Source organism: Podarcis bocagei (genome assembly GCF_964188305.1).
Source record: "Podarcis bocagei genome assembly, chromosome: 1".
Classification (NCBI taxonomy): Eukaryota; Metazoa; Chordata; class Lepidosauria; order Squamata; family Lacertidae; genus Podarcis; species Podarcis bocagei.
Genome location: NC_138125.1, coordinates 134,248,988 through 134,263,177, shown reverse-complemented (window position 1 = coordinate 134,263,177; position 14,190 = coordinate 134,248,988). Strand labels below are relative to the sequence as shown.

General features: G+C 42.9%; 1 protein-coding gene across 6 annotated transcripts in view; it reads right to left on the bottom strand.

Annotated features, from left to right (window-relative positions):
• Window positions 1-8,335: 8,335 nt before the first annotated feature.
• The window catches only part of ADAM23 (ADAM metallopeptidase domain 23), a gene marked incomplete at its 3' end in the record, with an annotated part of 74,523 nt that continues 68,668 nt past the window's right edge, over window positions 8,336-14,190 (bottom strand). For 5 of the 6 annotated variants that reach the window (XM_081212306.1, XM_081212304.1, XM_081212305.1 and 2 more), the window contains exon 26: window positions 9,173-9,315. In XM_081212306.1, the coding sequence (XP_081068432.1) occupies window positions 9,270-9,315 (46 nt within the window). Of the gene's footprint in view, window positions 9,316-14,190 lie in introns of all 6 variants that reach the window. The other variant, XM_081212302.1, reaches the window with a different exon arrangement.

Here is a 14,190-nt window from a genome sequence, read left to right as displayed (position 1 = left end):
CAGGGTCACGAAGAGTCGGACACAACTAAACAAGAAAGCATGACTACTCCCCAGCCCCTCCCTTAACAAATTTACCAAAGCCCTGGGAATCTCTTCACCTGCAAGAAGCTTTTGGAGATGGCTCACCCTCAGCTACAACTCTTCCCTTGGGGTTGTTGCTTCCTTGGGCCAGTTTTTTGGGGTCCTCCAGCAATACCACCATTTTTTTCGTGTTTCCTCCTTTCTCCTCAAAGGTTGGTGGCTTCTATTAGGAAGTGTTCGAAGAGCCTCCTTGTCATCTGCTAGCTCCAAGTAGACTTTAGATCTTTTCCCCCAAAAGATTCCACAACTCCAAGAATGGCACCTGGAAGAATCTGCAGCAAAGACTCTCCTCCCTGCAAGAGAGGGGAGTGGTTGTGGCCGGGAGCCGGACTCCGCCTCAAGCAGGGGGCCCCTGCCTCCCACCCACCTGGCTGGCGCCCATGCCCTCGGTCATGCACCCAACCAGGTGCTTTCAAGGGGGCGTGTACAGCAGCCTGAACTGCTGCGGCGCCAGCCTCCAGCCCTCACTTTTGTCGTCCTGTCGCGAGTCACCCACCCTCCACTCCCTTAGAGCAGGGTTTCCAGATTTCTTTTGGCCTTGCTATGGACCTTAGGTTGGTCGCCCTGGTTGTCCGGAGGGCCTGGTAGGAATTTTTCCATTTGGCATTAGGCTTTTGGGTTTTTTCGCCTACCTCGTAGCAATCGTCACAACTTTTGTGGTATTGGTGGGTAGGTTAGGCATTGGAATAATGTGTTGTGGTGTGTCGAAGGGCTAGGTGTGGCCATTGCCTATGCCTTCGTGTATTCTGTTCGATGCCTGTTTGGCGGGAGGCCATGGCACGACCCTTGGTGACATCAGGGGAGAGCTTATAGTTGGATTAGCATCAACAGGCTCCACCTACTGGTGAAAAACCCCCTTTGTTTGTTTGTTTGTTTTTTAGACTCACCCCTCTCCGAGTGGGTGGGGTCAGCGGACGTAATCCAATGCCTAAGCTAATACCTTTTCACTTGCTGTAATCAATAAAGTTGTGGCCTTTTCCTGCCCATTAACCTTATATCGCGTGTCCTTGTGTTTCATTCCACTGCGCGGGGTTCGGGTCCTCGAACCACAACCTCCACTTTCTGCATCACATTTGGAGTTTCTTTTCCAGAAGATGTTGCATAGTTTTGAAAAGCTAGCACAGGCTGGGGGGAAAGATGAAAGCCTAGCACAGGACAGGGGAGAGAGGTGAGCAATGGGGCTTAGTCTGATATAGGGGTTGGGAACCTTGAGCCTGCAGGCTCGTATTATAATAATAATCAGTAGTAGTATTAAATGTATTAACTCCCCCCCCCCCACACACACAGCAGGTCCCAGGACCATGGACGGTGCCAAAGGAGGAGATAAGGGAAAGGGAAAGGGACCCCTGGCCATTAGGTCCAGTCCATAGCTGTCAAGCGTCCCTTATTTGGTGGGACAGTCCCTTATCCCAGCACCATGTCCTGCTGCTGTCCCTTATTGATGAGGCTTCGTTTGGCTGGGCTTTCTGTCTTTGGCTTGCAGGGGCTCAGAAGTTGAACATACCTGTGCCCGGAAAATCCCTTATTTTGGCTGCTGATCCCTTATTTTTGAGGCTGCTGGTCCTTTATTTTCAAATCTGTAAGTTGACAGCTATGGTCCAGTCGTGTCCGACTCTGGGGTTGCGGCGCTCATCTCGCTTTATTGGCCGAGGGAGCCGGAGTACAGCTTCCGGGTCATGTGGCCAGCCTGACTAAGCCGCTTCTGGCGAGCCAGAGCAGCGCACGGAAACACCATTTAACTTCCCACCGGAGCAGTACCTATTTATCTACTTGCACTTCGTGCTTTCAAACTGCTAGGTGGGCAGGAGCAGGGACCGAACAACGGGAGCTCACCCTGTCGCAGGGATTCGAACCGCCGACCATCTGATCAGCAAGTCCTAGGCTCTGTGGTTTAACCCACAGCACCACCCGCATCCCTTTTTTGGGGGGAAGTACCCCCTCCCAAAATAAGGAGCTCCCCCCCCGAGTTGCTCTCCCTGCCCACTTCTGAACTTCTGCCATATGCATGTTATTCATGTTTAATCACTGATCAGGTCGAGAAGTGGCGACATATGTGCAGACATATAAATTCCACTTGAAAGGAATCATGTTGAGTTGGGGGAACAAATATTTGATGAACTTGGCGTGGAGGCTTTGTATGCAAATGGGGGTGGGGCAATCAGATAATACAAGACATGCCTGTTGCATGTGGTCTTGATAACGTTTTAGAATCTTGTGTTCTACGTGGCCACGGAGATTTCCAGGAAAGGGAGCCAGTTCCCAGCATATCTTCCTTTTTATTCTCCAAAGCAGAAGTCTCTCTGTTGGTATTATCTGCAACATTTCATGGCTACTTCTTTCAGGAAGTCTCCTTGTGTGTATCCTATTAACTCATACCAATATGCTCATCTCCACGACTCCTTTATCTATAGTAGTTACTTTACATATTTTTAAACTTCGACAGCCACCTGCAGCTTTATAGACCTCTTCTAATGGTTCAGCAAAACGGATGTGTGTGTGTCTGTGAGAGAGAGATAGGGCAGACATCCCCAGCCTTCGGCCCTCCAGATGTTTTGGACTACAATTCCCATCACCCCTGACCACTGGTCCTGTTAGCTAGGGATCACGGGAGTTGTAGGCCAAAACATCTGGAAGGCCGCAGGCTCGGGATGCCTGGATATAGGGCATAGTTCTCCTTGTGTTAACAGTGTGTATTACAAAACAGTACAGTGCTACCTCGGTTTACATACACTTCAGGTTACATACGCTTCAGGCTACAAACTCCGCTAACCCAGAAATAGTACCTCGGGTTAAGAACTTTGCTTCAGGATGAGAACAGAAATCGGGCTCCGGTGGGGCGGCAGCAGCAGGAGGCCCCATTAGCTAGAGTGGTGCTTCAGGTTAAGAACAGTTTCAGGTTAAGAACGGACCTCTGGAACAAATTAAGTATGTAACCAGAGGTACCACTGTAATGGTTTTATTTTGGTTGAATACAGGGGTTGTCAACTTCGTCCCTACTGCCCACTAGTGGGCATTTCAGGATTCTAGGTGGGCAGTAAGGAAATTTTACCATCAAGAAAGATGTATTAGTGGACGGTAGGTATAGAAAGGTTGACTACCCCTGGTTGAATAGGTGGCCAAGTACAGTGGTATCTCGGGTTACAGACGCTTCAGGTTACAGACGCTTCAGGTTACAGACTCCGCTAACTCAGAAATAGTGCTTCAGGTTAAGAACTTTGCTTCAGGATGAGAACAAAAATCGTGCTCTGGCGGCGCGGCAGCAGCAGGAGGCCCCATTAGCTAAAGTGGTGCTTCAGGTTAAGAACAGTTTCAGGTTAAGTATGGACCTCTGGAACGAATTAAGTACTTAACCCGAGGTACCACTGTAGTAGTAATACTGTAATGGACTAGCTTGTGTCTAGCATAGCCATTTCTGCTTAAAGGCTCTCTTGTGTATCCCAACAGAGTTGTTGTGATTGTAGATGCCCCTTATTCTTGTACGGGTGAAAGGTAAAAGGTAAAGGCAAAGGACCCCTAGACGGTTAAGTCTAGTCAAAGGCAACTATGGGGTTGCAGCACTCATCTCACTTTCAGGCCAAGGGAGCTGACATTTGTCCCCAGACAGCTTTCTGGGTCATGTGGCCATCAGGACTAAACCGCTTCTGGCACAATAGGACACTGTGACGGAAGCCAGAGAGCACAGAAATGCCATTTACCTTCCTGCCGGAGCAGTACCTATTTATCTACTTGCACTGGTGTGCTTTCAAACTGCTAGGTTATCAGGAGCTGAGACAGAGCAACGGGAGCTCACCCTGTCGCGGGGATTTGCACCGCCGATCTTCTGATCGGCAAGCCCAAGAGGCTCAGTGGTTTAGATCACAGTGCCACCCGCATCACCCACAGAGAACCCACTCTTCAGAAGGGATTATGGGGGGGGCATCCTCTCCTGGTGTACTATCCCCCGCAGCTGATACAACATGACGGGCTTCCCTTGACCCCTTCCCTTCCCCAATGGAGTCAGTGAAGCCACTGGGAATGCCATTCACCAAGATCTTTCCTGTTTTCTACTCTGATGATTCCTGAGCACTTGGTAATCATTGCAAACAACATGGACTCCAGCTTTCTATTGTTTCCAGAGTACTAATGGTGATCACCAAGTGCTCAGGAAACACCAGATCAGATTGGAGTGATTGGGATGTTTGTGGACTCCAGCAGGCTTCTGGTTTTCCCTCCTCCCTCCTTGGTGTACATTATACAGTGGTGCCTCGCAAGACGAAAAGAATCTGTTCTGTGATTCTCTTCGTCTAGCGGTTTTTTTCGTCTTGCGAAGCAAGGCCATTGAAGGATTAGCGGATTAGCGCTATTAGCGGCTTTTAGCGGCTTATCTGCTGATCGGATCAGCTGATAAGCGGCTTAGCGGCTTAGAAAAAGGGGGGGAAGGTAAAAAAAAACCAGCAGGAACTCGCAAGACATTGTCGTCTTGCGAAGCAAGCCCATAGGAGATTCGTTTTGCGAAGCACCTCCAAAACGGAAAACTCTTTCGTCTAGCGAGTTTTCCATCTTGCGAGGCATTCGTCTTGCGGGGCACCACTGTACTCCTAATCCACCGAATAACAGGGTCAGACCATTAAGGCTGCTTCTTACCAGTGCAGCTCAAGCATATCATCACTATTATTTTTGAATAGAATTTCTGTCTCTCAAAAAAACCACACATCGAACTTTTTCCTGGGAGCCTTGGCTGTTTGCAGTTCCATGGGCACTATGTGTTTCCAGACATGTGAATGTGCTCCAAATGTCACAAGAAATATGGAACAAGAAACGCAGTGACCATCTTTTTTGCAATGTGTGAAACGACCCTGCAGAGGTACGAGTAATGCGAAGCTGCAGTCGTACTCTTAGTTTTGATGTCTGATAGAAAGCAACTCAGCATTACAGTTTTACCAATGGGGGAGACTTATGACAGCATTCCCATGAGTGAATATATAAACTGTTTTGATTAACGGTTGCCTCCAGTGTTAAGTACTATCCGATCTTTTAACTGCGGCACGTTTTGGATGTGGAACATAGAAATTTAATTTGAGGAAGAAAGATATAGAAGTTGTAACTTTCCATGTTCATGAAGTCTTTAATACTCATTTAACTAATATGCAGAACAATGACAACTGAATTTCCATTCATCAGCAGCCAACAAGGTATGAATGAGTATTAACTTCAAACAAAAACTGGTTCGTCATATTGTGCATTTTAAAAAGAATTACAAACAATTTTAAAGGAAGATTAATAGTGGAAGCAACAATGAATATAAAATATGACTGAAAGCTTCTTAGATCAAAAATAAATTCAAGTATTCTTTTGTAAAGTTCCTCAGACATTTGTCTTTGAATTTTAAGTTTGTGCAATACCTATCATTGCATAGTAAAGAAAACTTTGTAAAACTCCAGTTCTATGTAATTTATTATAACATGCACCTAGAATATTTATATATGTATATATATATATTCAATTTGCGTAGTGGAGCTTTCCCCTTGTAGAGAATTTGCTCAGTTCAGTGGGATCATGCAGCATATCAACATAAGCTATATAAAATTTCCATACATTTTCCTGTCATGATGAACCCTTTTTATGGAACAGAAGAATAGTGGATGAAATGGTAACTTAACATTTATTCTGTCAAAACACCATTAAAATGACACTGGTTGTGGTAAAAAAAAAGGCAATCAACATAGGCAACATATGTTCTCTTAAAAATGTGGTAAATGAATTCTAAAAAATTAAGTACCTACCTTAACAGGTTTGATTATATAACTCTAGTACCACAGAAAACATTACAATCCACTTCTGTGAGCTATGTGGTTGCGTGGTCATTTACATTCTATACATAAAATTTGTGTATTTTAAACACACATACACAGAACAGAACAGCAGAGGAGAAATTTAGACAAGAAATAATATTTCTTATGAAACTGCCAGTGTAACAAAAAGTTACACCAACTCTTACCATATATACATAATTGGGGACCAGTGTGGTCTGATTAAAAACATCACATCGCACATTTACAATGTTTTTTTTTTTGAATCACTTCAAGATTTTTTTAAAAATACAACAATCTGATTTTTAGAACCATATTGAATGGCGTTGTCTACTGTGGTTACCACGTCGCTCCCAGAACAGAACCCAAAAGGAGACCCCCAGCACCAATTTAGATACCCTTATCCCAGAGATGGTCAAAAGCAAAGTGACATGACGTGAAATAGCTCTGCTGATTGATATTGTGAAGCAAGTGGGAAGACCTGAAAGGGAACACACTGGCTCAGTTTGCGTGTAACGCTAATCCAAACTATGGTTGAACCCAAGCAGGAAGGCTTCCGGAGACTGCAGCCACTCGCTCCTCCTTGTTGCAGTGAGTTAAGCCATGGTTTGGTTTAGCAAGTCATCTGAGCCAAACCACAGCTCAAAACAGATCAGTAGCAAGACTGCAATGCAGACTTCAGCTCCTCTCTAGAAACGAGCGCACTTGCACTAAGCTATGGTTTGCCTTACCACTAAGTGTGACCCAGGTAATAGTTTGCTTTTAGAGACTCAGATCTAAGAAGGGAAGTAAGATACACAGCCTGCAAGACTGCCTTTATCAGAGCATTGTGAAAGCTATATATCAAGATTCATTCCAGTAACACCGCCTTCCCACTGCGTCTTTAGCACATTTTAATCAGGTATATAACTCTGTGAAAACTGTCACCCACTAAACCGCTGTGACTTGCCCATAAAACGTTATAGGATTATAGGGTGAGGGCCACTGTGATAATCTACAACGGCTACTGCAGCTTGAGGAATGAAAAGTATCTCTCCCCTCCCATTACTTCATTAACTTAATGCCTACAGTTAAATTCAAAATCTAACTTAATGTAAATTTAAAAGTATCACAGCCTGCTTCATTTTAAAGACCGTTCCAAATTATGCAATGGGGGAAATAATTTTAAAAGGGTAAAATGTTTACATCAATATACACTGGAGGTCATTTTTACCGGAGCAGCTGAATGATACTAGGATACCTGAATAATTGTAACCAGAACGAAAGCTTTTGGAGTACAAACCAAAGAAGAGAAGAAGAGGAGTTTGGATTTGATATCCCGCCTTTCACTCCCCTTAAGGAGTCTCAAAGTGGCTAACATTCTCCTTTCCCTTCCTCCCCCACAAAAAAACACTCTGTGAGGTGAGTGAGGCTGAGAGACTTCAGAAGTATGACTAGCCCAAGGTCACCCAGCAGCTGCATGTGGAGGAGCGGGGAATCGAACCCGGTTCACCAGATTACGAGTCCACCACTCTTAACCACTACACCAAAGGCCAATTGTAATCAGAAAGTAGCCCACCAATGACATAAATGAGAACCAGACTAAGCATGTACAACAGTCTCTATTCATATCCATCTGATGCAGTAGAAATCGGGTTACGAGATACTTGCCATCTTGAAAATCATAGCTGGCTGAATGCAGAATGACTTGCCACTAAAGGCGTGGGAAATTGGCAAGCGTTTTTGCAGCAGCAGTGCAGAAGGACGTTGATCTGGACTTCGGCATAAAGCCTTTTCACAAGCACCGTGCAGAATTGTACCCCAGCCAGCTTTATCCACAATGCAACTCACTGTGGCATGCTAATGGCAGTTGCCACCATTGCTGCTCTTCGCATCTGTGATTACACCTGATAGCAGTGGTCAGAGGCTTGTGGGCCGGGGGGGGGGGGAGAATTATGCACACCTAAGCCCCCCGCTGTGCTTAAGCGTGGAGAAAGCGCTACCTGAACATATAGAATGATACCTTTCTTATTTGGCCAAAGGGAGCTGAGCTATGACAGTAACCACAAATAGTCTAGGAAGTAACATTCGAAGCTGTGACTTGAAAGATACATACTACGCAGGTAAACTCAAAGAGACATGGCTATTGGGATCACTTTTATGTGGACCTGGGAGGTGGGGTGGTGCTGGGGACTATAAAACAATACATGGGAAAGCCTTAACCTGTTAAAAGCTCTCAGTATTTTTATGGGTATTTAAGGCTTCTTTAGGCTTCTTTTCCTTTCGTATAATGTGAGATCGAGAAAGGAAAACAGATGGTAAAATTAAAGAGTTATAAGCTTGGCACTTCTGTGATTGATTTGAGAGGGTGTTGACTTCTTACACTATATACAAAATATCTGCATGACAGCAAATAATGCATTTGAAAAGATTCATTGCATACATATGCACTTTATACATATTAATAGGTTTTGGATGGGTGGGTGTTTTTGTTTTTTGGTTTCAAGCATACAAATTTAAAAAGCACGCCTGTTTTCTGCTAGAACTCCCTGTGTCTGCATGCGATACGCCTTTTAGAGCAAGCCCAGAACCCCTGCTATACAACATGCTACAAAAACTTAAAAGGGGAGCAATGTTTTAAGAAAGCGTTACAACCCGAGAAGATAGACTCACACAAAGAACGAAACCCTTAGGAAAATGTGTCATTATCTGAGAATGGCATGGCAAAAATTGCTCATTTTTATATTGAAAACTATACAAGACCTGCAGGACCATAAATAAGGTTGCCCCCAAAATAAAATTGAGATGAATGAGGAATATATATTAGGAAGGGGTTGTACAACTTGGAGAATAGTGTATCTTGGTGGAACGTGATTTCCTAAGTACCCAGAATCAGCATTTCTATGTTTTGGTTTGTTTTCCTGGTATGCAGACTTGGCTTGGGGTCAGCTTGTTAGCTCATTTGCTGTATATATGCCATGCAGTTTACCATTTCAAAAGTTAGCTTATCATGCCACTGGAGTCTGTCGTTAACATTAAAAGGTCATGCGAACTCAAGTTATCAGTTATGAAACTTTTTACCTATTTGACTATTTTGAAACAGTTCTCTTATTGCACTTGATTTGTTTGCTCTGTTCTTTGTATTTAAAAAAGTTCGGCCAAAATAGTTCATTTATAACGTCTGTCCCATTTCTTATCACCTTAAAAAAAGGAGAAATGAGTGGAGGGAGTCCTTAAATTTGAATCTCCGAAAAGGACAAGTTTTCCTTCAGCCCTTTCATAAGTATCTCCACTTGCCATTTGTAGTAAATCGCTCGTCTTAATTTTCTTCTGCAGTGACGTACTTTCTGTGCAGCTACTACAAAAAGCCACCATATCTGGAATCCAGTAATGCACAGAAAAGCTCTTCCAATGAGTTCCTTAGATACCCTGCTGACTTGGATCGTATCTTCTCTTTTTGACATTTCTTCCAGTTAAAGAGGAGGCAAATAGTAAGACAGGGAAACAAGAAATATGTCAGTTAGGCATAACTGAAAACAAGGTCATGTTTTCATCATCACACTATGTAGTAAAGGCTCACACTAAGACGCTAGAGATGTAAACTGGAAATAAACCCGTTTCATATTAGGATGGGCTTTAAAGCTCAATTCTGATACCAATTCTTAAGGATTCTACAGAATATGAAGCTGTATTCACCCCCTTTTCTGTAATATCACTGATATGCCATAGATTTATTTATTTATTGCTGCCAAAGGTTGCTGTTCTGAAAGGCTTCAACGAAGCCAAAATATAAAACAATTTGTGGATCCCCTGCGCAAGCCTTTACTACAGTAGGGCACAAAATACTTCCAGTCTCCAGCAACAGATGCCAAGAAACTGCTTGTGAAGAAGAATGGACACCAGAACGTGTTAGTTGTGCCGCTGCAATTTTGCTGCTGTTGTTAGCAAACAAAACTTTTTGTAGAAACGTCCATTCTCCTGTTATACCAGTACTGTATATAAATAAACAGCAAGACATTACAAGGCAACACAAAAACTGGATGCAACCTCCCCATAATCTGGCTTTATGTGGGGCATCAAGCAAGGGGCTCATGCATTTAGTCTTAACACTGGGCATGTGTGCCGCTACCGCCACCAAATTGTCATGCAGTAAAACATAGAGCAGGATTTCACAGATTCCCTAACGGCAAGGAACATAAAGCCTTGGGTCTCCTCCACTGCATGCTCCTGCAACGGTGGCTGCAGTGAATAGAATTTAAACATCAGTTGTTGCGCTTATTGTGGTAAGTTGTGGATAACGGCAAAAAGACAGTTATTTCCAGGCTTCGCTTTTGTGCCACGTAACTAACTCAAACATGCACTTTTCAGATCAGTACATTATTGCATAAGAACCCGTTTTCATTGCCTTTTGTACGCAGAAATATGTCCCCAAATATGTGCTATTAACCACAGTGATTGCACTATTCCCATAGAATGGAGTAATCTCGCTACTGCTCATTCAGCAATGGTGGGTCTGACATTTCTAACACAGTGAGATCAGGTTTTTGCTTTCGTTTTACTTTCTACCTTGGAATACCAGCATAAATTGCCCAAAAGATAAGTATCACCAATGGCAGCTGTTGTGGATAGACCATGATTCTCTGCAGACCTGTTGCATTTCGTATCACACAGCCTACTGGCTTCACTGAATGTTCTTTTACTGTACTTACGTGCATATATAACTGAGAATAACATTTTGTGCATCTAATCCACAAAAGCTTAAACCATAATGAATCAGTTAGTTTACAATCCTATTTTCACTTACCTTGGAGTAAGCTCCATTGCACTCAATGGGACTTACAATGAGTAGACATGCAGACATGTACGGGTTTGCACTGTTTGTGTTTAAAGGTACCATAGGACTCTCGCTGTTCTAGCCGCAACAGAGTAATGGATAACTCTGAAATTTAGTGTGAATAATAAAGACACTGTCTTTGCTAACAATGTTTTTATACCTCACAATGCTTTTCATGATGGAGAGAGTTTGAAAGCAATGCCAAAACCTGTATTTTAAATTATATGAATTCAAAGTCAGTTTTTCACAATAACACAATTAACCTTGCATTGCTAGAGGTACTAAAACAATGCGGTTCAAGAGCAACAGAACAGTGCAATTATGGGCAAGGCTTTTTGCTTTGGTTTACAACATACAAAATGTAACTGACAGTTTATAAAACTCAGATCTCAATAGACGTGAAAACTACATAGCTAGAAATGCTCTGTCAGGACAGATTCCGTCTCTCAGTACTAATACTTACAGTACAATCCTTTGCATGTCTACTCAAGAGCAAGTCTCATTTACTCCAATGGGACTTTCTTCCAAGTAAGCGTGCGCAAGACTACATCATAAGCTAACTACCGTCTTGGTAATAAAAGTTGGCATGTTATTTTTCCTCTAAGAAATCATAAAAAGTTGTGACGCTGTAGACATGTGATCACATCTTCAGGCCTCAGGTTGGTTTCCATACTTTCCAAGTTACTATTCTTGCCTCCCCCAGAGAAAATGCTAAGTAGAATCCATCTTATCTCATCTCCCTCTAAAAACTGAAAGCAAAGGAGGGTGGGGAAAGGATATAGCTATTTACTGCACTGCAAAGCAAGAAATAAATGTACCTGCAGACTCAGAAACTGTCTTTTCGACCGGGAAATATTTTCCTCTTTTCAAAATATTAAAAATGTCTTTCTTCTTCTTTTTTTTAAAAAAACAAACCCCTAGGATGCACATCATCACTTTATCTTTGTTTGTAAAATAGTACATTGGTAATACTAAGCATTTCACCCTCCGTTATAAAAAAAAAATCTGCAGATCTTCATACAAAATGAAACGAGTGAGAAGAATATAAAGAATGCATCTCCTCTGCCTTCCCTCATAATGAATCCTTTAATTATTGTATATTGACAAGGCTAACATTAGAAAACAGTACTTGCTGTGTCTGTTGGAAGAAAAGAGATGTGCCGTATCCGTAGCATATCAGCCCAACAATGAAACACGGCTTGTGGTCTTCCCCTTATTTGCAAAATGTATGGCTTAATTGCATGATGTGCGATCATGGCAAGCAAACTAGAGTGACCTGAGTTTTCACACATTCAGCAGCTTTTAAAACCGCCTAGGATTATTCTACTGGTATACAGTCAGCCCTCAAATGTTTATTATACTTTCCATTGGCTGCACTACAGCATTGACGCCAGCAGCTTGCTGTCATGATCCGTCAGCTGATCAGATGTTAAGGTTCGCAACTGTTCCATCGTAGCTGCCTGTGTGATGCCAGGTTCAGAGTGGATGGGTGTGGCTTTGGGGAAACAACCTCACGGGCCAAACTGGGACCTGGGGTGGGCCTTAACTATACCTATGGGCCAGAGGTTGCTCATTCATGATTTAAAGAGATGATAGAGCTGGTTGCCAGCAGTCCACAGGGCAGATCTTGTTACTCAAGCAAATTCATGTGGTTCCTGAGGGACACAACTTCAATGATACACCTCTCATTTAGATTTTCAATGTGTTGCCACACCTGTGCCTGCCTACATGCCCTGCACACTTATATTCTTACTGATGGAGTTAGCCTCACTATTGAGGTCAATGCTTCCAGCCCCTGGGCAACAGTCAGGAAAACAGAATATAGTCTCCCACAAACAAAGAAGTTGTACCATCTCTGGTACAAAGAGAGGAAAGGAGAGGGCAAGCTTCTGCACAACGTATTACAGAGACAGAAATCGAGCAACACTGCCGGTCTTACAAAAACACAGTGCTGCTTTTTCACCCTGCATGAGGTCAAGACTGATTCCTTTCCTGCCTTAACACGGACACTAAAAGCTCTTTGACATGTACCTGCCACATCACACCGCAAGAGAGAAGATACTGCTAAAAAAGAATAATGTACGTATTCCGTCATGTACAGTGTCAGTACAATTCTCTCCAACTATCTATGCTACAAAGAATTCAAGTTCGTTTGCTTGTTTTAATTAAAAGGATTGTAAAAACCATGCACACGTTATTTCAGTCGTTTCTGGGGGCACACATAGAAACTGGGGCTGGGGCTGCAAGCTCTTCTTATGTTCTCCGGGGACCCATACAATATCACCAACATTATGTTCTTCTCTATTATAAGGCTGCTTAGGGCAAAACATTTGGGAAAATCATGAATGAAATTATCAGGAAAATCGGTTGTGTCTAGGAAAGTTAAACAGAAAGGTCATTTAATTGAAACCTTTCACAGTTGAGAAAACAGATCAAAAAGTTCTTATATGAACACCTAAATTTGTACTGTTCAACTGAACAGTATTATTTTAAAATCCAAATACTGGATACAAAATGGTTTGTATCTGGACCTGCATGAGCAGACGACTGCTTAAACAGACATTTCCTACCCGTTTTGTCCTCAATGGGGTCCTCTGGGCTGCCTGAAAAGCCACTCCTTGCCTCCTCTTGAATTTCACCTTCCTCCTCCCTCTGCATGCCCCCATGCCCCCTCTCCCATCCTGTTCAGATAATCAAAAGTGGCTTTTCGGAAGATGCTGGGCTGCAATGTAGACAAGGGGGCAAGGAAAGCTCTGCTGGAGTGAGTGGCCTTCTGCTTGCACATATCGGGATCCAAACCCAAATGAAGTTCAGAAAAATGAGTTTTGTATTCATAAACTAAATGTATGGTTCTGTGCCTGCTGTGCTGGATACAGCTCTGAAACACAGTGAACGACACCATCAAAACCTTTGAAACCAGAGCTGTGTCCTGCTGCATTGCAGTGAATTTTCTTTCTTCCATTCCTACCACATTATCATAAGCATTCTAGGCTCCACAATAACCCTCACACATACTCAATGAAGCAGCAAAATATAAGAAGGCCTACCTGGGCTAGGCCTCTTCCACACAGTGAATACTTCTTTCAGTTTTACCCCAAAGAAACATGCACTTCAAGCTGTGAGCTAGGCGAGGCCATCATATTTGAGGTTCTGCTACAGAATAAAATACTTTCATTTTAAATTAATAAGAGAACTATTGTGATACTTATAGAGAACCGCTGTCCATACCGGGGAACCAAATTATTTCGTTGTATATATATTGTACACTAAAATGACACACAGGATGCAAAGTATTATCTAAGTGAGAAATATATGCTACAGATGAATGACTAAAGTGTGCATGGGCAAAAGTCAAAAGGATCAATATAGTATTATGTAGTTTATAAGGAAATTGGGAGGGAGGGCTGGTATGGCTCAAGCCTTCATTTAAACACATACTTTGCTTTATTCACTTTTAGAATATCAGTGGTAAAATTAAAGGTCATGAAGTTTAATAACCCAGTAAGT